General features: G+C 49.4%; 7 protein-coding genes across 7 annotated transcripts; 5 read left to right on the top strand and 2 right to left on the bottom strand.

Moving 5' to 3' along the window:
• The first annotated feature begins 120 nt into the window (after positions 1 to 120).
• Positions 121 to 1903, top strand: DEU56DRAFT_864994 (acid protease). The gene is made up of 5 exons (XM_041355376.1): positions 121 to 575; positions 629 to 726; positions 782 to 1259; positions 1309 to 1582; positions 1642 to 1903. Exons 1-5 carry the CDS (start codon positions 299 to 301, stop codon positions 1724 to 1726), a joined length of 1212 nt encoding a protein of 403 aa, XP_041202942.1. The 5' UTR covers positions 121 to 298; the 3' UTR covers positions 1727 to 1903.
• A 421-nt stretch (positions 1904 to 2324) lies between these two features.
• DEU56DRAFT_834128 (JmjC domain, hydroxylase-domain-containing protein) lies at positions 2325 to 6127 on the bottom strand. The gene is made up of 8 exons (XM_041354691.1): positions 5667 to 6127; positions 4880 to 5610; positions 4566 to 4826; positions 4259 to 4520; positions 3733 to 4210; positions 3316 to 3684; positions 2997 to 3258; positions 2325 to 2923 (listed from the first exon to the last, which is right to left on the bottom strand). The coding sequence occupies exons 1-8, from the start codon at positions 5954 to 5956 to the stop codon at positions 2544 to 2546; spliced, it is 3033 nt and encodes a 1010-aa protein (XP_041202941.1). The 5' UTR covers positions 5957 to 6127; the 3' UTR covers positions 2325 to 2543.
• A 69-nt stretch (positions 6128 to 6196) lies between these two features.
• On the top strand, positions 6197 to 7879 carry DEU56DRAFT_974654 (Aspartate/ornithine carbamoyltransferase). Its single transcript, XM_041359551.1, has 5 exons — positions 6197 to 6683; positions 6734 to 7128; positions 7185 to 7338; positions 7396 to 7469; positions 7524 to 7879. The coding sequence occupies exons 1-5, from the start codon at positions 6303 to 6305 to the stop codon at positions 7579 to 7581; spliced, it is 1062 nt and encodes a 353-aa protein (XP_041202940.1). The 5' UTR covers positions 6197 to 6302; the 3' UTR covers positions 7582 to 7879.
• A 1-nt stretch (position 7880) lies between these two features.
• On the top strand, positions 7881 to 10179 carry DEU56DRAFT_834118 (ABC1 family-domain-containing protein). The gene is made up of 6 exons (XM_041354690.1): positions 7881 to 8081; positions 8138 to 8273; positions 8328 to 8678; positions 8727 to 9073; positions 9130 to 9608; positions 9661 to 10179. The coding sequence occupies exons 1-6, from the start codon at positions 7947 to 7949 to the stop codon at positions 10004 to 10006; spliced, it is 1794 nt and encodes a 597-aa protein (XP_041202939.1). The 5' UTR covers positions 7881 to 7946; the 3' UTR covers positions 10007 to 10179.
• A 103-nt stretch (positions 10180 to 10282) lies between these two features.
• DEU56DRAFT_834102 (uncharacterized protein) lies at positions 10283 to 12677 on the top strand. The gene is made up of 20 exons (XM_041354689.1): positions 10283 to 10738; positions 10788 to 10806; positions 10862 to 10940; positions 11002 to 11015; positions 11069 to 11173; positions 11226 to 11235; positions 11289 to 11306; positions 11357 to 11382; positions 11441 to 11466; positions 11517 to 11551; positions 11607 to 11631; positions 11683 to 11694; positions 11756 to 11771; positions 11822 to 11861; positions 11919 to 12016; positions 12072 to 12137; positions 12190 to 12217; positions 12272 to 12329; positions 12379 to 12403; positions 12464 to 12677. Exons 1-20 carry the CDS (start codon positions 10693 to 10695, stop codon positions 12546 to 12548), a joined length of 831 nt encoding a protein of 276 aa, XP_041202938.1. The 5' UTR covers positions 10283 to 10692; the 3' UTR covers positions 12549 to 12677.
• A 185-nt stretch (positions 12678 to 12862) lies between these two features.
• DEU56DRAFT_834094 (Saccharopine dehydrogenase-domain-containing protein) lies at positions 12863 to 17251 on the top strand. Its single transcript, XM_041354688.1, has 14 exons — positions 12863 to 13489; positions 13645 to 13945; positions 13992 to 14065; positions 14147 to 14274; positions 14326 to 14423; positions 14474 to 14490; positions 14543 to 14659; positions 14710 to 14868; positions 14924 to 15374; positions 15478 to 15604; positions 15668 to 15778; positions 15902 to 16151; positions 16209 to 16378; positions 16435 to 17251. The coding sequence occupies exons 1-14, from the start codon at positions 13214 to 13216 to the stop codon at positions 17114 to 17116; spliced, it is 2961 nt and encodes a 986-aa protein (XP_041202937.1). The 5' UTR covers positions 12863 to 13213; the 3' UTR covers positions 17117 to 17251.
• DEU56DRAFT_834077 (uncharacterized protein) lies at positions 17238 to 20626 on the bottom strand. The gene is made up of 8 exons (XM_041354687.1): positions 20291 to 20626; positions 20060 to 20233; positions 19761 to 19857; positions 19636 to 19714; positions 19465 to 19583; positions 19214 to 19402; positions 18486 to 19164; positions 17238 to 18430 (listed from the first exon to the last, which is right to left on the bottom strand). Exons 1-8 carry the CDS (start codon positions 20599 to 20601, stop codon positions 17559 to 17561), a joined length of 2520 nt encoding a protein of 839 aa, XP_041202936.1. The 5' UTR covers positions 20602 to 20626; the 3' UTR covers positions 17238 to 17558.
• Positions 20627 to 21222: the final 596 nt, after the last annotated feature.

The raw sequence follows: 21222 nt of genomic DNA, 5'->3' as shown, positions 1-21222 counted from the left end.
GGTCGACGAGAGAGCAGTCGCGCAAACGCGCCAAATTGCATGTGACACGGTCACGTGACCATTGGCAACTCCATTGACCACGGGTCTCCATCGCGTTTCAGAAGTTTCACCGAAATTCATTGTTCGAGCAAATATTGAACTTCTGAAGCAACCATCATGCTGGCACTCACGTCACTCATCCGCCAAGCTAAGCTTCAGCCTTCCCTTCTTCGGTTCCCTTTCATATATAATACAAAATGCGGGGATATCTCACCGTCTCCCCCTACTTATCCTACTTCAAGCCTTCGAGTTCGATCCAATGTTGCCACTGACTAGCCTGACCATCGTCCTGTCGCTCCTTGTCGTCGGATCCCCAGTTTCTTCTATTCCCTTGAACACCCAAAAAACAGTTGTTAGCCTTGTCACTAAATTCAAAGCAGGTGGTGTAACCAATGTCGTTGCAGGCGACAGAACACGCGCCCATGTGCTGTATCGGGCTGCGATAAGTGGCAAGCACGATGCGAATGCATCCATCACCAACGTTCCACCCATAGGTTACACTATACAGGTTGGTTTCGGTAACCCAATGAAACACTGTGCGTCTTTGAGCAAAGACGTATAACCGTAATTTATGAGTTCATCACGCCAGATGGGCTTCTTGTGGATACTGCCAGTGGCAATACGTGGATTGGAGCAGACCAAGAATATACCAAGACCAATACCAGTACTGGAACTGGAAACACAGTCGTATGTACCTACCCTTTTGTACTATCATTTGATACTCATCTCATCTCATTCCAAGTCTGTCTCCTACGGATCCGCCAATTTCTCCGGGGAAGAGTACCTAGACACTATCACGCTGGGCTCATTGAGCATTAGTAACCAATCGATCGGGGTGGCGAACAAATACAAGGGCTTTGAAGGTGTCGATGGCGTCCTTGGCATTGGTCCCGTGAACTTGACAAAGGGCACGGTGTCTAACACGGACACAGTCCCCACTATCATGGACAATCTCTTCAGCCAAGACTCTATTGATTCTGAGATCCTCGGTGTCTACTTTGTCCCTGTATCGGAAGAGGATGCAACTGGCACGCTCACTTTTGGCGGCTGGAATAGCTCTTTAATGACAAGCGATATCACATATGTCCCCATCACCAATACCTCACCCGCTTGTACTTACTGGGGAATCAACCAGTCCATCAATTACGGCGATTCAAATCTCTTGTCTTCGGTGTCAGGGATTGTCGACACTGCCACCGTACTCATTCTCATTGAGTCAGGTAAACTCACATAATATGTGTCCAAGCAAAGTCACTGAACCCATACCAGACGCCTTCAAAACTTATCAATCTGCCACTGGCGCTACCTTGGATGAGACCACAGGGCTGCTGAAGATCACTCCAGATCAATACAGCAGCCTGAAACCCCTTATATTTACCATCGGAGGGACCGCGTTCACACTCACTCCGAACGCACAGATCTGGCCTCGCTCGATGAATAGCGTCATTGGCGACACCAGCGGCAATAGCGATAACATTTATCTCATCGTCGCAGATATTGGCAACAAAACAACTTTCGGTTTCGTCAGCGGATACACATTCCTGTAAGTGATCCTATTACATCGAACCATTACACAGCTCATTGTTGTGTTTGTGCTGTTAGTGAACGTTTCTACAGCATCTTCGATACCACGAATCAACGGGTTGGATTCGCCACTACAGCTTATACTGAGTCAACTTCGAACTGAATGCATTTTTAATACGATTAAATGTATGTATATGGCTGCGGGCTGGATCCGCTCGATTCATTATTCCACGCATACCCTGTAACGCAATGTGAATACAATCGCCATGTCAGCATGTAATAAAAGGACTATTATTGTTTGGTAGCGTCATTTTGGTAATAGATGCCCATGCAAACCATCATTCTTAATGCCTTGTGATCAGTCTGAAGAGCCTATGTCGTTGACTAGGATGACTCTGCCGGAGGAAGACAAACCCTGATTTGGTTCGAAGGCCCCTGTCGCCTTCATTAGCACATAGCAAATTTCAATTACTTGCGAGGCTGAAGGTGAGAGCAAGGCCTTGCGAGCCATCGGACATTGTCGCGGATCTTAAAAATAGGAAATTGGTTGACAGTCCAGCTAGACCAGAAATTGGGCTTGGATGAATCGCGGGCAACGATCTGCAACGATGCAAATACGTTGAATTTGAAACGGCTGTAGCGTTAGCGACATATAACATTAATATGTACATCGATGACGTAGAGTCTAGACGGCGCCATTCTGCCACCAAATAAAATTGAGATATGAAGGTCACCGATCAGTCTTCCAAATGTATTTTTGACCCGGTGCGTGCGTGCGTCAGGATAGAGTCAAAGAGCCACGACTTTGGTGCGGTTTCCTGGCATTCGTCGGCGCTCCACGGGAGGGGAAAAAACCGACGTCGCAGTCCATTGCAAAGAATAAACACAGCATATCAACAAACTCATTAATAATGTACCCGAAGGGAATCGCCCCAGCTCTGAATGAAAGAATAAGTATAACTTCTGTTTTCTAACCAGTTTCATGAGCCCGAAACTTCTACATTCTCGTGCGCCCCTCCAGCGTATGGCTGCTGCCATTGCAGCTGGGCATCATTCGGAGCCTGGCCATGGTGTGCGTTGTTGTTATTGCTGACGGGCTGGCCATATGCAGGATGCGAGTAATATGCGGCGTATCCATGGGGAATCTGCGCCATCGGTTGCTGTGTTGGGATTTCATATCTAGTATGGTAGGACCAAGCTCCTGAGCCATATGCATTCGCGGGGTAATACTGCTGATGAGACTGCGGGGCATAATAAGGGGCATAGTGATTCGTAGCGTTAGTCGGCTGTGTTGGGACCGCGGACGCCGCCGCCGCCGTTGTCGACGGATAAGCTGTTACCTGCATCGAAGGATGAGGAACTGTACTCGCAACGAAACGAACCACCAGACACAAGTGAACAACAAGAGGGGTGTGGGAAAAATGACGACTCACCCTCAGGAGCTGGTTCCGAGGGCTTCTGCACCACAGTTTGACCTTCGGTCTGACCGAAGATGACGCTTCCCCACTTGAATTCCCGCTTAATACCGCGGTCCCAAAGAACCTCGACAGACCCGGTCTCCTCTACAATGCGCACCAAGGAGACCTCGAAGACACCAGAGCTCACACGAATCTTGATACGCGACATAGGTGGGAGACCAACGAGCTCGCTTTTAATACGGTCCTGTTTCGAAGCCCTCTTTGCGGCGGCGACAGCCTTCAAACATAAGCGTCAATTCGTCATTGCTAAACCCCGTGAAAAGAAATTGCTCACTGGATTATGCTGCAGACATAGAACATGTACGTCATACTTCTTGATTGACTTCAGTACCTGTGGCTCTACCTCAACGGGAGAAGGCAGTATCTCATGTGGTTGCGTCTCAGACTGAGACAAAGCTGGATCCAAAAATGCGGTGGTTCCGTCAGAAGTCGGAGGAGTGTGATGTGGAAGAGGTAGTGGGGTTGGTTGGGGGTATACTAGGATCACCTCCTTCTCAACCTCGCGCAGTATCGAGAAAACAATGCCGCTGGTCCCCCCATCTCTTGCGCAGCCGACATGAAAGGATTTCGCACACTTGCCTTTAGTGCACTGGATAGGTGCACCATGAGCCTTTTGTCGTGCCTTTGAACAAGCAGCACATTTCTATACGCGAAGGTTAGCTAAACGTATGAGGTGTATGTTGGAACATACCAAATTCCACCGATCTCTCACGATTGCATCCACACCAAACACCCTTTTCTCCATGGACATCTCCGTCTCAACCTCGTCCACCCAAGTCTCAGGTACGACTTTAGCACACTCTTCATGTGCCATCCAAGCCTCGCTTGAAAGACTCGATAAGCTTTCAGGAAGCTCCCGCCGACCAACAGGTGGATCCTGTACAGGGAACAAGCCATCTCTGCTCGTTGATATACACAAACAGCAGGGGAAAATGTCCTCCACCGGCCTGGGGCCAAGCTTAAGGGTGACCCTTGACGCTGATGGACCGGCGACCGGCGTAGACGTCGATGCTTCTTTGGCTTTGGGGCGCTTGCGCTTTGGTTGAGGTTCCGGACCTTCAAGAGCTTTGCGCTTCGATGAAGGCTGTCGTTTTGCGGGCTCAGGCACCGGAGGGTTCCAGCGCTCGGCTTCCCTATCGTACAGTAGCTGATCAACATCAATCCGTACACTAGAAGAAAGTCAGACTGCTGATCAGACAATAGGACGATATTTTAACCTGTCAGATATACACTGGCATGCCTTGGCCTTGCGCCCGAGCTCTACCCAGCTCTCTAGCGCAAAATTGACACTTTCGGCGCAGTTGAAACCAAGGTTGAAGCCGGCATGATATCCACGAGGATAGGTGATCACGAACTCTTGCGCACGCTGAACCAAAAAATTGGGGCGACATGAAGACTGCGCTAGGAGGGTAGGTGATGCTAGGAAGGACTTGTGCCGCAAGAACTGAGGGCATTGCGAGATATCCTTCGGGAAGTAGCCTAGGGCAGTCAGTAACTATTAAGGGAATGAAATTGATGAATTACCTTTCATGGTTGATTCTAAAGCTGCGGCCCGTCCTTGTGGCATCGCATACCAGAATTTGGGAGCCCCGAAATGAATGTAATTGATGCTGAAGAGGTCCATGTCTTCGACATGCCATGCAAACGTAGCACGCCACATCCCGAAGTATAGATAAGGTGTGTTGACGCCTGGCAGGCCTTTGGATGACGAAGGGAGTATCCGCGACAGGAATGACGGGAGATGTGCAACGTTCCAAGCGGTAGTCTCGTCCGTAAAAATCGAGCCTAGTTGAATGGGAAACCTCAGATATAGCGTCTTGGACAGTGTGTATACAAACCTTGAGTGTCCGCTCCATACCAAGCTGGTTTCCCAAGGCCACAGTTCCGCCAAAACTGTCGTTCGAGTTTCTGACAAAACTCCACACTGTAATCATCAGCATTGGTGCATGGAGGGAGCCAGTCTTTGTGCGGCTCGAAAGTTTTGAGAAAGGCTGCGTCCTTGGCTGCACGTTCTGCTTCCCTGACCTCCCGACTTTGAGCTCCACGTTTCCTCGCGACAGGCTTCTTTTCAGATGCATCGGTATCATCTTGCGCGGCCATCTCCACGTCTCCTGGTAGTTGATCACTGCACGAAGGATCAGGGTGGTGAACTGAGTCGTCAGCTGTTGTGGAAACTGGAGTTTGGGGAAGTCCAACACTCGTCGGGGGGGACAATGGGGCGGAAATACCAGGTCTTCCATCATTATCATCCTCCTCTTCTTCCTTGGCCGGAGCAGGCGAGTCCTCCGGCTCAACAGACTCGACCTTGATGCTTGCAGCCCTCGTCTTGGTGCGCCTCGACCTCGTCTTCACAGCCGCGTTTCTGCCATGAAGGCCGATGTCTTCAACGCCGGGAGCGCAGAACTCTTCCTTCTCGCAGAGCTCTGCCCACTCTCTGACGCTCATGACTTTACGTTTCTCGACATTCTCCTGTCGGAATAGACCACCGCGGCCGAGCATATGCTGCTCGATTGGGGTTCTGATCTTGACATCTCCCAATTGACTTCCAGTTGCAGGAAGCGCGTCCACCCTATGTATCATATGTAGGCATGTGTCATGAAGTCAAAAGGATCTCACGGAACTCACCACTCTTTAGGAGGTATTACCTTCACGATACCGCTTCTCAATCCCCAACGTTCTATTTTATTCATGTATCCCTCAAAGTCTTGAAATTCTTGCATGGTCGGTTTAAACACTGGTATGCCTCTATGGGCTAGGGGGTCATCTTCAGGCTCGAGCCATGTTCTCCCGTCTGAATTGGGAGATGGTGGTAGGTGTGCACCCTCTGAACCAAAGAAATGGTCGGGCTGAACAGGTAGAGCAGGAGTTGGGGAGCGTGACCTTGAGTTGACATCGGCAGGCGATGTTGCCTCCATCGCGTTCGGTTAATCTCCCACGACGCGTGGAATGGAATCAGATCAACACTGGAGTTAATGCGGACCAAGCAAGAAAGCTCGTGGTCGAAAACAGCGAGTGAAATGTAAATAACGGCGAGCAAAACGTTGCGAACGTTGAGGACGATGGTGAGCTCGTCGTCGTAGTCGTAGTCGTGAAGGGGCGGAACTGCCCAAAGGAAATCGGCTAATACCGAAGATATTATGTAAGATGCCAGAGATGGAATATATTATCAAATTCTACTAGTATTTCAATTTCCTTTCAAACTCTCCGTTAGTTATTTTAACAGAATAGACTTACCACTAACTTCAGGATATTAACCAAAGGATGTCTGTCGTTCCTCGTCTTATGACGCTCGCTGACCTTAGCGGTCCTCAAATCAACCGACTTGTTAACCATGCTCATCACTTGAAACATCTTTCTGTTCCCTGGCTGGCTCCACAGCACGCGACCAAGAAAAAGAGCAATCTTCGCATGCCCTCTCAGTCCCTTTTCAACAAGTCCATTGCCCTTCTGTTTTCAAAACGCAGCACACGCACTCGTCTTGCGGCGGAGACCGCTGCTGTTCTTTTGGGTGGGCGCGCCCTTTTCCTGGGTTCTAGCGATATCCAATTCGGCGTGAACGAATCTCCTCGTGACTCCGCGCGAGTCATCGGGGGTATGTGCCAAGGCATATTCGCACGCGTCGGTGCCCATGAAGAGATTGAGGTGCAAAAGTTCCTTGTCTATTATTCCTTCATTAAATTAGTGCATTTCAGGAGCTCGCAAAGTACTCTCCAGTACCTGTGCTCAATGCTTTATCATCATTTTGGCATCCAACACAAGTTCTTGCAGACCTCTTGACCCTCCACGAGCATGCTCACCTCTTCTCAGCTGACACACCAGCCCCCTCTCCCACAAAACCTCTTCCTCCCCTACGACCTCTCACGATTGCATACGTCGGTGACTCTGCAAACGTCCTCCACGACATGCTCGTCACCTACCCCCGTCTGGGTCACGAGCTTCGCGTCGCAACACCTCCACAACCACAATATAACCCTCCCAAGCCCGTCTGGGATCGTGTTGTCGAGCTTGGATGCGACAAGCACATCGTTTGGAGCAGCGATCCCCGGGAAGCTGTGAAAGGTGCGGATGTCGTAGTAACTGATACTTGGTACGTCACTCTATCCCCGCCTAGATTCCCCACATGCTAAAAATATAATGTCACAGGATTTCAATGGGCCAAGAAGCTGAGAAGGCACAGCGTTTGAAGGACTTTGCTGGCTACCAGGTTACAGAAGCTCTCTGTCGCGAAGGCGGTGCGAATCCGGATTGGAAGTTCCTCCACTGCCTCCCACGAAAGCAGGATGAGGTAGACGACGAGGTTGGTTTTCGTTTGATTTTATTTGGAGACCGATTCGATGTGTGACGCCTGTTTTAGGTATTCTATGGCTCTCGGTCTCTTGCCTTCCCAGAAGCAGACAACCGTAAGTGGACCATCATGGCCGCGTTTGAGTAAGTCTTCTTTTGAGTACCTGGAAACGCAACTATCAACTCAAACATGTGTAGTCTTCTGTTTGGCAAGTGGGACATTACAGGGGAAAAGACCTCGAAAGGCGTTGAGTAAAAAGACAGCCTCCTCGTATGCTTTCGAGTGGTTAAAACATTGCAATTGCGGATATGTATCATAGGTAAAGTGCTCCCTGGAGTACTTACGGGACATTCGGAGCGATATGATACAGTCATTTCTCGACCGATTTCACTGAGTCGACCTCACGGTTATGAGTGTGCAGTGATGATTGTTGAAGTAGAGTTGAGACCTTGTAAAATGTCCCGGTTACCCGAACTTAGCCAGCTGGGGCCAGCGGAGTACCTGAACAGGTGAAGCCGGCTGAGCCGTAATTCCACGTCACGTCACGGGATGGAACTCGGCGGCATAAGCTTGGTCAAAAGTCCTGGATACCGGGCCAGTAATGATGCACCCGCTCTTCAATGCTCCCCCGCCTTTCTCGCTCCCGCCTGGTTAAACGGACAGCATACACTACCTTCGGTCTTGGTGCAGCTTACCTTGCAGACACGGAACTTAATGCGTCCGCCGTAACCCGTAACCTCCGCACACTATGGACTGTACGCCTGCTTATTATAATTCAGTGCCCTTACATTTTATGACTGACGAGGAATAGTGTGCCCTCATATCAGCGGACTACAAGCTCAACTTCACGCCAGAGCACGCAGACCGTATACCAGCCCTCCATCAGCGCGTTGCAGATCGAATGTATGACCTTTTCACAAGCAATGGCGGACTATACATAAAGATCGGTACGTTTCTTCGTTCACCCTTTCACTCGTCATATAATATCACATTCGATCTAGGTCAAGCAATAGGCGCAAATGCCGCGTTAATGCCTGCACCCTTTCAGCAAAAGTTCGCCCGCCTCTTCGACGATGCTCCACAAATACCTTATCCTACTATTGCCCGCGTGTTCCAACGCGAATTTAATAAGTCCCCACAAGAGCTTTTCGCCTACTTTGATGAAAAGGCCATGGCCAGCGCCTCCGTAGCACAGGTCCATAAGGCACGCACATGGGATGGAGACTGGGTTGCAGTGAAAGTGCAGAAGCCAGATGTAGGGCGCCAGACCAGTTACGACCTCGTGGCGTTTAGAGCTGTCATGTGGGCATTCGAAAAGTGGGTGTTTGACCTGCCTGTTTATTTTGCTGTCGGTGCGTCTGTCTTCCGTGGTAATTAGATACAGAACTGACGCACAGTAGACTTTATTTCCACACATCTCCGTGCTGAACTTGATTTCATTGCTGAAGCCTCAAACGCACAGCGGACTGCGTCTCTCATTGCATCCGAGCCCCGTCTAGCTGGCAAAGTGTACATTCCAAAAGTTTACCCCGAGTATTCAACCAAGCGTGTGCTAACAGCGGAGTGGATCGATGGAGTGCGACTAAGCGACCGTGAGGCACTAGGTCGAGTTGTCGGTGAGAAGTTACCTGAACGAAGCGGTGGTATGTTTGCCGATACCGTTCATGAGGAGAAGAAAAATGGCATTCCCGAGAGCATGCATAATGTGAAATTAAAGGGCGGGATGCAAGCAATAATGCATACGATGGTGGGCGCTCCTGCCTGTTTGTAGACTTATTATTGACATGCTTGTTATTCGTGCAGGTCGAACTTTTCAGTGCACAAATGTTCGACTGGGGCTTTGTCCATTGCGATCCACACCCAGGGAACGTCATAATTCGTGCCCGCCCAGGCTCATCGCCGTCATCGAAACCCGTGCTCCGTGACCCTCAGCTAGTACTACTAGACCACGGCTTATATGTTACCATACGCCCCAGCGTCAAGCGCCAGTACGCCTCTCTCTGGCGTGCACTCCTGACTTCGGATTGGGACACAATAAGAAACGTCACCGAAAGCTGGGGTGTCGGCGAGGCGGGGCTGTTTGCGAGTGCTGTCCTGATGCGGCCTGTGAAGGTTGGGCGGGCTAACGGGTCGAGTTCACATGCAGAGAAGGCCAACGGGGGTGCTGGCGCGGAGCTGAATGCATATGAGCAGAGCGTACGGATGAAAGAGCGGTTGAAACGATTCCTTGTCGATACTGATAAGATGCCCAAAGAGCTAATTTTCTTAGGGCGGAATATGCGGTGCGTATACTTGACATTTGTAAATTTACATTCACTCATTCTCATCTCAAAGAATCGTGCAAGGGAACAACCAATCCCTCGGCTCCCCGGTCAACCGCATTAAAATTACGGCCTATTGGGCTTCACGCTCGCTCGTCACGACGCATGAAGGTATACCATCATCCTCTCGCACATGGTGGGCCCGCCTCGACACGCGCGAGCTCTGGCGCGATGTACTCTTCCGCAGTGCCATGTTCAGCCTCGACGTCGTGTTCTGGGTATCGAAGCTCCGGCAGCGTGTGCGTGCGTTACTGGGCTTCACGAATGGCGGATTTGAGGATGAACTAGAGAGGAGCATGAGGGGGTTTGCGAAGAGTACATTTGGTGTTGAGATGGGGCCCGGTGCGTTTGAGGGCTAGTAGGGTTTGAACGCGTGGATCTCAGGGTGGGGTCACTTATCCGTATTTGCTATTAGCTGCTCTTAGATGATGATCTAGCTAGACTTGGACTCGTTAATATTTGCCATGGTAGTATCATAACGCCCGTAAATTTGATTATCAGGGTTGGTTGCGTATCTCATGCCGCATCGCTTGCTCACCAGCGGGAATTAATTGAATCCGAGAAAAATGGACACCGACGGCAACATTTAATACCCCCGCGGTTCGAGTAAGCGGCAGTAAGCCTCGCTTTCCATTTGCTTATCTCCTACCAATAGTAGGTCTGGGGATTGCTTAACGATGCTGCATCCGTTCACAGGCAAGGTCCTCTCAAATCCTAGCCTTCCTAGTATTATACTACTAAGTCCCAAGAAAGCTTTTCGCAAGCGAAAGGCTAGCGGTGACAAACCTTTATAGAAGGAAGGCACTCCTTCTAATAAAGGTGAAAGGCTGTCTATTTGGTCCGTTTAAGTATACGTACTAACGAGGGGAGACGGGCCCGGGTAAAGCTCGGAATATGTGACTTACGGTGTCATGATACTAAACACAGTTCAACGTTCAATAAAGGTGCATAACGCGAACATAATAAAGGCAGCAGTCTTGCAGATGAGGCCGCATCTTGCTTCAGCTCCCTCACATTCTTTAATATCCTTTCCCTTTCGTATCCGATGGCAGCCAACTCCACCGAGGTAATGTGGGCGCCGGGATTCATTGGTGAGCATTCCAGTGGTCTATCTGACCTTGCAGCTGACTCTAGGCCAAGGATCCATCATAGCTACGGTGTATGGACTTGTACCAATCAGTCTCTGCCCAATATTGACCTGCGGAATCGTAAAGGTTCTATGGAATATCCTTTGGACAGTATATTTTCTATCTGCGATCTTTTCCGCAAGATTCGAGAAAACTCAAGTTATTCGTGAGCACGCTCTTTTTGCATTAACGAAAACATCACCGATATTAACATATTTCATCACTAGATTATGATAGTATTGTGGGTGCTTTATACGATCTTGAGTATATCCCAATACCATGACGATGTCTCAGTCTTTTCGAAACAATTCACCAATACGCCATGATAGGCATATACTGGTCTATCCTTATTTCGTGCCGGCGTAGCACATCTCTTGAGTGCACGACCAAACTCTCGTGGTAAGTCGATAGACTTGTTCCTGGATCCCAGATGGGCTCATTGAGAGGATAGGCAGACGCTGGCAAGTATATTTATATTATTGTAGTGTACTGCCTAATCAACATTGCGACGAAGCTTGCAGTACTTATGTCAGTAAGTCCTCTATGTCTGGTCGTTCTCGATATCTAGTAACAAATGATAAGTATTCGGTCATTTTCGCCGTTCAGTGGTATGTGACTCCTAATGGCTGGCCCTTAGGACGATGCTGATTTGTTTCAACCACACAGTTTTTATGTGCACAGGGTGTGGATAAGTGAGTCCTTCAGGATCTGCGAGACCAAGGGTCTCAATGCGCTATTTTAGTCACGGGAAAAAATCGCTTGATCACCGGCATAATTGTGAGATCACATTTTCATTGTTTCTTTCGTGAAGAGCTATAACACAAACCTTCAGTGTGTGCTCACCACTACATCATTCGGTTGGCTGTTTCAATCAGCCACATAACCTCTCTGACTCTTGAACACTATAGTCTGTGGCATGAGTTACATCAATTTTTCAATTATGATGTCAATTTTCTGATATGTCGCTGTCTTCGTCTCCAGTTGTCAGTGGTTTAGCGTGAGTACTTGATCATTGAGCTTGTACGGTTTCTCATTTAATTTCCAAAGATTCCACACGAGAAGCTCTGAAGTTATGTTCAGCACGAAGGTCTGGCCAGTCATATGATAGTTTTGAATAGCCCTAACAGATTCATACCTCGATCAGTGGTCGCTAGTATCGTCGTTCACCGGTGCATTATGTGATTCTGTCATCACAGGGTCCATATGGTTGTTCATGCGACCGGCACGAACAGGCAATGTTCGGTGCGTGGTCTCTCTGCTTTGCGTGTGGTCAGACTCATGCAGGATTCTGTTCAAGGAGAAAGTCAAGGAATCACATCAATGAAATGATGTGGATTTTTATCAACATGGGTTTATTTCCATGGTATGTGCAATGCTCCGTAAATGCTGTAAGATCTACTACATAAGGTTCCCAGCTTTGTAGCAATTAGCGTGGCTGTTCTCGTGAGTCCTGGCCATCCATGCAAGATGCAGAAATCAGAATCAGGGCTGTTTTAGTATATGTTGCAGGACGGACAGTTCTATACCGCTGTGCCTGGAGCGGTGATAGGAAAATGTCAGTACGTTTCCTTTGCACTGTGAACACGCTAAAACCCTCGTTATAGCGTATATGAACTCGATGCTAGGGATGTGAGTGAAATTGTTTCTTTGCGCGAAGCTCACTACTGAAGCGCTAAATACGGTGGTCAGGCTCAATGCTAGGAGGTCCATTCGAGAACGGGAACAACTTGGCTACAACTTAACGGACCTTCCAACAATACCTACGATACAGTGATCTTTTGCTTATCCATCGGATCCATATATATAGCCTCCGTAATCATGATACCGGGGTGCTATCTTATTGTGCGATTTTTCCTCTTATCTGCTCCATCGACGCAATACATTGTGTCTTCCATCGTGGTGAGCATCTTTATATAGTTGTATTGGAGCGCTGTGACTGCGGTGTGTGATCTCAAGCTATTAAAGGTACGGCCTGGGGTTACTTGAAGGGTGACGTCGGCGGCTCTTTGTAGTCACTGGGATTACCCGGTGACCCGGGTAGAGGGCGTCTATCAATTTCAACTTCCGCTTAGTACCACAACGCCATCATTTCACGTTACGGGGGCCCCCTCGACTGAGCTGTTACGATACAGTGAAATGCAGCCACCTAGCGTGCAAAAACCGAGTCACGTCACTGTGGTCTGGTATGAACATGATGGTCTGATTCTACAGTGAACACGGGATTCTTGGAGGTTGATGAGTTTGCCGATTGAATGTCAACGTATTAACATTCAGTTGCGATCGGAATCCCAGACGCCTGCTCGGGCGGATCTTAGAAACCCTGAACCATTCAGTGGTCGTTTCGGTATATAATCCCTCTCCGTTTCCTTGTCTCGTTCATTGTCTTTCACATTCATATTTCCCGCCGAGCGCGCAGCATCCATCTTACTTGTTGACGCCATGACCATCGCAAGTCTCCGACGCTCACCCCAGTATCTGCCCAGGCCACTTACCAAGCGCGCTCGCTATCTGCCAGCACGTAGGACACTTGCTACGGTGTCGCCTGAACACGCAAAAGTTACGCTGGGCATACGACGAGAAGATCCATCAAGGATATGGGAGCGTCGCTGCCCCGTCACGCCCGACGAAGTTGCCCAACTCGTTCAGCACCTCGACGTCAACGTTCTCATCCAGGACTGCGACCGTCGAGTGTTCCCCATTGACCAATTCATCAAGGTAGGATGTCACCTTTTGCACTCCCTTCCTCCATGATACCTTCCACTATGACCATCAGTCAGATTCCACTCCACTTGCCGTACATTGCAATTTCACGTGCTTCATTGTCCGGTGTTTGCAGAGCTGTGGGCGGTACTGACTACGTTCCGTTTCAGGCCGGTGCCAAAGTACACCCGACTCTAGAACCCGCACATATTGTGGTCGGAATCAAGGAGACACCACTCAACGAATTGATGACCTCTCCTGTTTCTGCGCCAGGTCTGCGCTCAGGGCCTTCCGTACCCCGCACCCATCTAATGTTTTCTCATACCACGAAGGGTCAACCTTACAATATGGAGTTGCTCTCCCGCTTCCTCGGTTCACAAGAGAACCCATCATTGCACCGGTTGATTGATTATGAACTCCTCGTAGGTGAGGACGGCAAACGAACAGTTGGTTTTGGGTGGTTTGCAGGAGGTAAGCAATAACTCACACCCATTGGCAACGACTCACCATCAAATAGTTGCTGGTGTTCTCGAGTCTTTGTCTGCGCTTGCTCATGCCCATCTTGAACTTGGAGTTGCTTCTCCTTTCCTTGTAAGTGCTCTTATACGTTCCACTGCTTCATGTAATCCTAACCCTAGCATCGTTAACCCTAACCTTAATCGCCACTGTCAGCACACTCCTCGTCCGCACACACACCCATCGATCCCATCCCTCCGCTCTGCACTCCGAAATATTGGCCAAAACATTGTAGAGAATGGGACGCCTAAGGCGTTAGGACCGTTCGTCATCGGGCTCACAGGGTGCGTGGATATTCATGATCCAGAGAGCGTACTGACGACTCGCGTTGATAGAAGCGGGAAAGTGTCGCAAGGATGTCTATCCATTCTAGAAGAACTCCCGATCGTGAAAGTGACTGTGAAGGACCTGCCTGGACTTGTCAGTAACCAGGGTGTGTATTATCTTTGCTCTGTCTGGATGTAAGCTCAAGTCACACACTAGATACCGACCTCCATAAGGTTACTTCCTTTCTCGCCACGTATGGTAGTAAGATCATTAACATTTTTGTAGATATACCTCGTACATGCGCTCCCTAATGACTACCTTACCCGTGCTGATGGTGGGCACTATTCCCGTAATGATTATTACAAGAACCCGGCTATGTACCGCTCGGAGTTTGATACCAAGGTAAATTTCTACAACAGGTGAAGATTTGTCTCATATTTTCCCCTTTGTAGGTTGCACCATACCTCACGCTCTTCCTGAATGGCGTTGGCTGGCTCCCATCGTTCCCGCGACTTATGACAAATGAACAACTAGCCACTGCTCTCACCCGTGCAGCCGAAGTAGGGCGAGCGCGGTTTGGAACAATTGGTGACATTAGTTGCGACGTTGAGGTATGATGATTATTGACCTCCGGGGGATGTGTTAATCATTGATACCGTCTTTCAGGGAGGTCTCGAGTTCCTACCTCGTGCATCGACCCTCTCGGACCCCTTCTTCAAGCACCGACCTGCTTCTCTACCTTCTCACCTTCCGAGCGTGACTATCATGTCTGTTGATATCCTCCCCTCAAGTCTTCCTCTCGATGCTTCTCAGCATTTTTGTGGGGTTTTAATGCCGTATTTACATGCCCTGATTGACGAATACCGTGGTCGACCCGGCTCTCGCGAGCACCTTGAGGCCCTGAACGTTGCGACAATTGCACGGAATGGTGAGCTGCAAGGCAAGCATCGTTGGCTGGCGGCGCCAGTTGAGAGGCGAGCCGTCGAGATAGCGAGCAAGGCAGGAGTAACTGAGACACCGCTGAGGAAGAAGCGCGTGCTCATGCTTGGCTCTGGAATGGTTGCAGGCCCTGCTGTGCAAGAGATCTGCAAGAGGTCTGACGTGGATATTACTGTTGGTCAGTAGTTGTTTTGCATACACATTGTGGACATTGTATTAATGTATACCCTTGATGTCCTTGAAAATTTATATCGCATGCTTTGACGAATTGTCGTTGATAGCCAGCAACGTGCGCTCAGAAACAGAGGCTTTGACACGCAAATACTCGAACGCGAAAGCGGCGTATTTGGACGTGCACGATGTTGTAGAGATGGCAAGGTTGATTCAAGAAGCCGATGTTATCATTAGGTGCGTGTCGTCCTCTCACCTACAATCTACACACGATCTGAGTGATGATGAATTTGAATTTAGCTTGCTCCCGGTTCCCTTTCACCCTCCTGTAGCAGAGCTCTGCATCCAGCACCGAAAGCACCTCGTGACGGCATCGTACATCTCGCCTGCCATGCGAGCCTTACATGAACGGTCAGTGAAACACGGACCTATGATATCGCCCACGCTGATTTCATGTACTTCTCATAATCGCCCGGCCGCCTATGGAATAATCCGATATTGATGCCATGAAATGGAACGCATTACGGAATATAGGGCTCAATCAGCAGATGTGCTTCTGCTAAACGAGATTGGTCTCGACCCAGGGATCGATCACTGTTCTGCATTATCACTGCTTGCGCAGCTCAAGGGAGAAAATAAGCGTGTGATATCATTCACCTCGTTCTGTGGTGGCTTGCCTGCCCCTGATTGTGCAGATGTGCCCCTTGGGTACAAGTTCAGCTGGAGCCCGAGGGGTGTGCTTAACGCTGCGCTCAATGGAGCAAGATTTAAACTCAGTGGGAAGGTGCGTTGATAGCGGTATGAAACCTGCATTAGAAGGCTGAATCATTGTGATGTATAGGAGATGGAAATTTCTGGAGAGAATCTTCTCCAGGAATATTTCCCTGATGTTCCAATCTCGAATGTCCTAAAGCTTGAGGGTCTTGCGAACCGAGACAGTCTTCCATATGCAGAGACGTATGGGCTTGGAAAAGTCGAGAGTTTGCAGACTGTTCTCCGTGGAACTCTCAGGTAGGTGACTGTCGTACTCTAGATCATCTTATAAGGTTGACTGGCACCGATATCAGATACCCTGGGTTCTCTGATTTGATGCACGCCTTCAAGGTCATAGGGCTGCTTGACATTGAAAGCTCCATTCAACTGCGCGATTGGCGTGATTTCGCACGGATGTCTTTGGAGAACAAGATCGGAGAGCAGATCGGAAGTGATCGCCGCTCGTTCTTGTCAGCCCTTTCCACCCTCATGACCGTCGAGCTTGCGGAAAGCGCACAAAGTGCTCTGAACTGGCTGGGCCTTACTCCAGAGAACGTTCCATGCAACACTCTCCCGGCAGTACCACCCAAACCACAAGCGCCGATCGAACTTTTCACTTCGGTCCTCGCCCACAAGCTCAGATACAACCCCGGGGAACGTGACATGGTCGTGCTGTCGCACGAAGTTGTCGTTCAGCCGTCGCTCTCGTCTGTAGGTTCGGAAGTTCACACGTCGAGTTTAGTGGCGTATGGCAATTCTGAGGCATCTGCGATGGCGCGGTGTGTTGGGCTGCCTGTCGCTTTCGCTGCACTCGAGGTCTTGGACGGTTGCGTTCAGATGCGCGGCGTACACGGGCCTACGGATAAGAGTCTGTATGGTGCTGTACTTGATGGATTAAAGGGAGCTGGGCTTGAGATGAAGGAGTCGGTCAGCAAAGGCCCGGGAATGGAGAGGGTGTTGGCAGAAGGACTCCGGGCACGCAGAATAGCTTTTTGAACACTCTGGGACTCTCAGAGGGATATATATCACCGTACCAAACCGTATAATTGATACTTAGTACCACCGTCAATTCAACCTCAGTGTATTCAAAATGTCCATGTCGATTGCCATATTATTTGAAGACTTGCCCACTCGCTCCGACCTGACAGTGAAGCTTGTCATGAACCGCCAGCAATTTTGGCATCATTTTGGGAGGCTCGGAAACGATTCTTCATTAAAGGGGTTTGCTCGAAGTACAAAAGCTATATATGCACGGAGACATTAAGCAGGTTGGGGTGAAGAAGAGAAAAAGAAGAAGGGGGGCATACATAGAACACGAACTAACACAAACGTAGGTAACGAAGAGAAGACTACCACGACAATCGTACAATTTGCCTTCACCTAAAATCTGCAGAACAAGAAAAATTGACTAGTGGCAAAACAGCGCCAGTAGCTAATGTTATAAGTAACCGCTGTCGTCCTCTTTCTTATCATGAGCGACGGCGTCATCCTCATCTGGTATCCGTTCCCTGTCCGCAGCGCTCATCGTATCTTGCATGACTTGTTCGGCGACAACAATTCGGCTACGCTCTCCACCTGTCAAGGGACTGCTTTTGAACTTCTGTCCCTTGATGCTGACTGTTGGGACACGTAACAAAGCGGCATCACTCGGTAGAGGAACGGGGGGTGTACTCATCCCCGATTCCTTAGCGGCAGTGAGACGTCGTTTTCGCTCGAGGAGGAAAGCTTCCAGAGACGGTGCTGGTGACGAGGATCGTGTACCGGGAACGCTGACAGAAACGGAAACGGGAACAGAAGCGGCGATCCCAGCACTAGAGACAGATCTCTTCTTCAAGGTGGAGCTACGTGCCAAAAGAGAATCCTCAGGTGAAGTGGAAGCATTGTTAGTGGTCTTCGCGGACTGTGACATGTCTTGTGGCTCGTCCGTTGCTGCCATGGCTTCTAGGACCTGAATGACTGGAACGACAGTCTCGGGTGTGTCCTGCTCCTTGATACTATCGCCAGTGAGAGAGAATGCTGAGGTTTTCGAGGCGGGTTGAACTATAGGAACTTCGTCTGTCTCACGAGGTGTCGGGGGCTCACTGCGAGAACGAAGGAAGCCGAATCCTTTTAGCGACAGAGGGCGCAGGGCGGGACCGATGGGAGGAGGCTTGAGGGCCTCCGTGGATTGCGTGACTGTAGAGGGTAGGTCAGGTAAAGATTCTCCATGCAGCTTTGTAAGAGGCGATTGTTCTATTGGGACGTAAGACGAGATGGTGCCAGCAGCACCCTCCTGATCGAATTCGTCATAGATCTCTTCACCAATAAGTTCTACACAAGATTGATTAGGATGCGCTGGCCACGAGGAGTGATCAAAGGCACATACCTTCGAGGACGTCTTCCAATGTGATGATGCCGAGCGGCATTATCGCCGGATCAATGACCTGTAAAAAGTCCTCTGCACCTTCTTTGGTCAAAACAGCGTCAGCAGGCAGGCTTTGCTCCAGTGCAGTCGCCGAGCGAGGTAAACGGTATTTCTTCTCCTTGGCATTGTCTTTCTGGACGACCTGCTCTTCAATAATACCCATTTCCATATCACGCCTTACTGTGCCGCGTTGCGAGGGGCGTCCTCGCCCGCGACCGGTCCGAACAGCCCGCTGGGGTATTTCTATAGCTGGATCTTTGTCATCTCCGCGAAGTGTGGATTGACCGTCAGCGTCCAGTTCATCAGCCCAGGATATCTCGCGTGATGGCTTTGCTCTTTCTATTTCTGGTTCTTCGTCTTTGTTCTTAGTTTCATCCTTCTCTTTACTATCGTCGTCTTCATCACTCGAGTCGCCCATGCCAACGCGTTCGCGCAGGCGTTGCGTGAGGGAGCGCTTGGCAACCTTCTTGACTGAAGCAGCCTTCTCGACGCTGAAGCGAGAGACAATAGCCATGTGCGAATGACCCTCTTGGAATCTGTCTAGAATGCCGAGGAGAGACTCGTTGTTTGGTACGAAAGGGACTTTGTTCAGTGGAATCCTACGCAGAGGAACAGCATCCTTCGGATCAAGGAGAAGGCACTGAAAGACAATATCAGAACCGATATGAAATGCCCCAGGAGCCACTCACGTGTTTAACGAGCAGAATCCCGATTATCTTCTTGACCTTCAACATGCGTTTTGATGCATCAACGGGGATCTCGACCTCTTCATACACAGGGACACGGCTGTGTCCAGTGAGGCAGATCTTCTTCATAAGAGCGTAATCGAGTTTCGAGTCAATCGATAACATGAAAACATTCTCGATGGGGGTCATCGCCTATAGCCAGTGCAGATCCATGGTCAATACATCTGAAAGCGTACGCTAGTCCAGGAACTAACCTGCTTCACCACTTTCTCTTGTAAGTCGAGAGTGGCGCCGATAATTGTGACCGTATCACTCTTGAGGTCACCACCAAGCGGAGACATTGATGAATGCAATGCAATGAGCTCTTTGAGTTCTAAGCAGAGATAAAATCAGTAGAATTATGGATGTGGAAGATGGGTTCCTACCTCCTCTACGGTACATGATTCCATGATGGGGACCGAGTACTAACTCCAAAAGTTTGGCAACAGGCCATGCAATGACGCCCTACTATAATTTGGTTCACGTCCTCAACAAGCGCTTTATGACGTACAAGAAGATAGATTAGAACTCGAGTGAAGCCTGCCATTTGAGCGCCAAAATAAAGACCATGTCGGGTGCACAATGATTGCGGAATGATCTCCGAGAAGCTAGAAGCAATTTTGGGTGAGCCATGTTTAAATATAGACGCCAGAATGTGGGGAAGCGCAATAGCTGACGTCAATACTTGATTATTTCCGTGACCAGATTGACTTTGCGGATCACAAAAGGACACGACAAGAATGACGGATCAAAAACACTAGGCGACTGGCGAAAAGATTCGATGAACTGGACCGCGGGAAATACACTTACATGACAATTAGAACGGTACTGACGACTACGCTCTGCACTCCACCACCCAGAATAGGGTCGGAGATGACAGGTAGAGTCTCGTTGACGATCATATTAGCGAGAAGCAGTGTGACCAACAGTAAATGGCCGTTTTTCCTAATGGGCTTGATTTTCTCAGCATAACGTTTTTGTTGACTGCGAAAGACACGATCAGGGACGAGGGTAGGATGGAAACAACTAAATGTAACGAACGGAGTGCCACTCATGCTCAACACATTCAGCTGGGTTTCGTCCAAGCTCATGTAGCCTAAAGTCAGACCGGCAAATACACCTGATAGGAGGACAAGGACGGGAATGAGACACGCGAAGACGATAAACTCGGGTCCGCCATTGCTTTCAGCAGCACGCTTCGCGTAGGCGTGCAGCGCTGAAGGACTGCCTCCATCGCGCTTGGAACCGAGCAGTGTACGAGTGATGTTGGGAACATATTGTGATAGAAGTGAGAATGAAGTAACAAGAAGACGGGGGGAACGAGGAGAAATATTAAGCGGGGTCGGTACCATTCAGTGAAGCTGAGGAAATGCGGGCGGAGTACGACTGACCCAAACCTGAAGCCCTTATATGTAGCAAAACTCTCGGCCCATATTAGTAATCAGGATGACATAATATTTCCCTGCAAAGCGACATGAAACTGACCGCAACTCCAACATGAATGCCGCAAGGGTTACCTGGAATCTTCTACGATGAGTTTGGAAACAGCTTTTACAGCATACTGACTCGATTTCTCACACGGACGACTAGATATGACTGGCCAGTTACCTGCATAGCAGCTACTTCCAGCGATATCTCCAATCGAGAAGAGTCAAATACGAAATTCTCCATCTAATTATGCGACTTAGTCTGGGTGCTAGCAAAATCACACGGACACCGCTGCGGCCCAGTTGCAATGTGTACTGCCTTCTTCGACGAACCGCTGGCCAAAATGAACTACTTCTCTACTTATCAGTTATCATGGTGCACCCTTGACCAATGATGAATTCAGCTCTAGGTGATGAAGCGCAATTCGCGCGGGATGATCGCTCCCGCTGGCCGTGAGATTCTAGGTGGCCGAAGTTCAGTATACGGAACTTGCTCTGCGGCCTCTTACTATCTGACCAGGAACCAGGACCACACGGGTATATTAG

The sequence above is a fragment of the Suillus clintonianus genome (assembly GCF_016758775.1).
Source record: "Suillus clintonianus strain FC179 chromosome Unknown DEU56scaffold_124, whole genome shotgun sequence".
In the NCBI taxonomy this organism is placed as follows: domain Eukaryota; kingdom Fungi; phylum Basidiomycota; class Agaricomycetes; order Boletales; family Suillaceae; genus Suillus; species Suillus clintonianus.
This window is presented reverse-complemented; position numbering and strand designations above follow the sequence as displayed.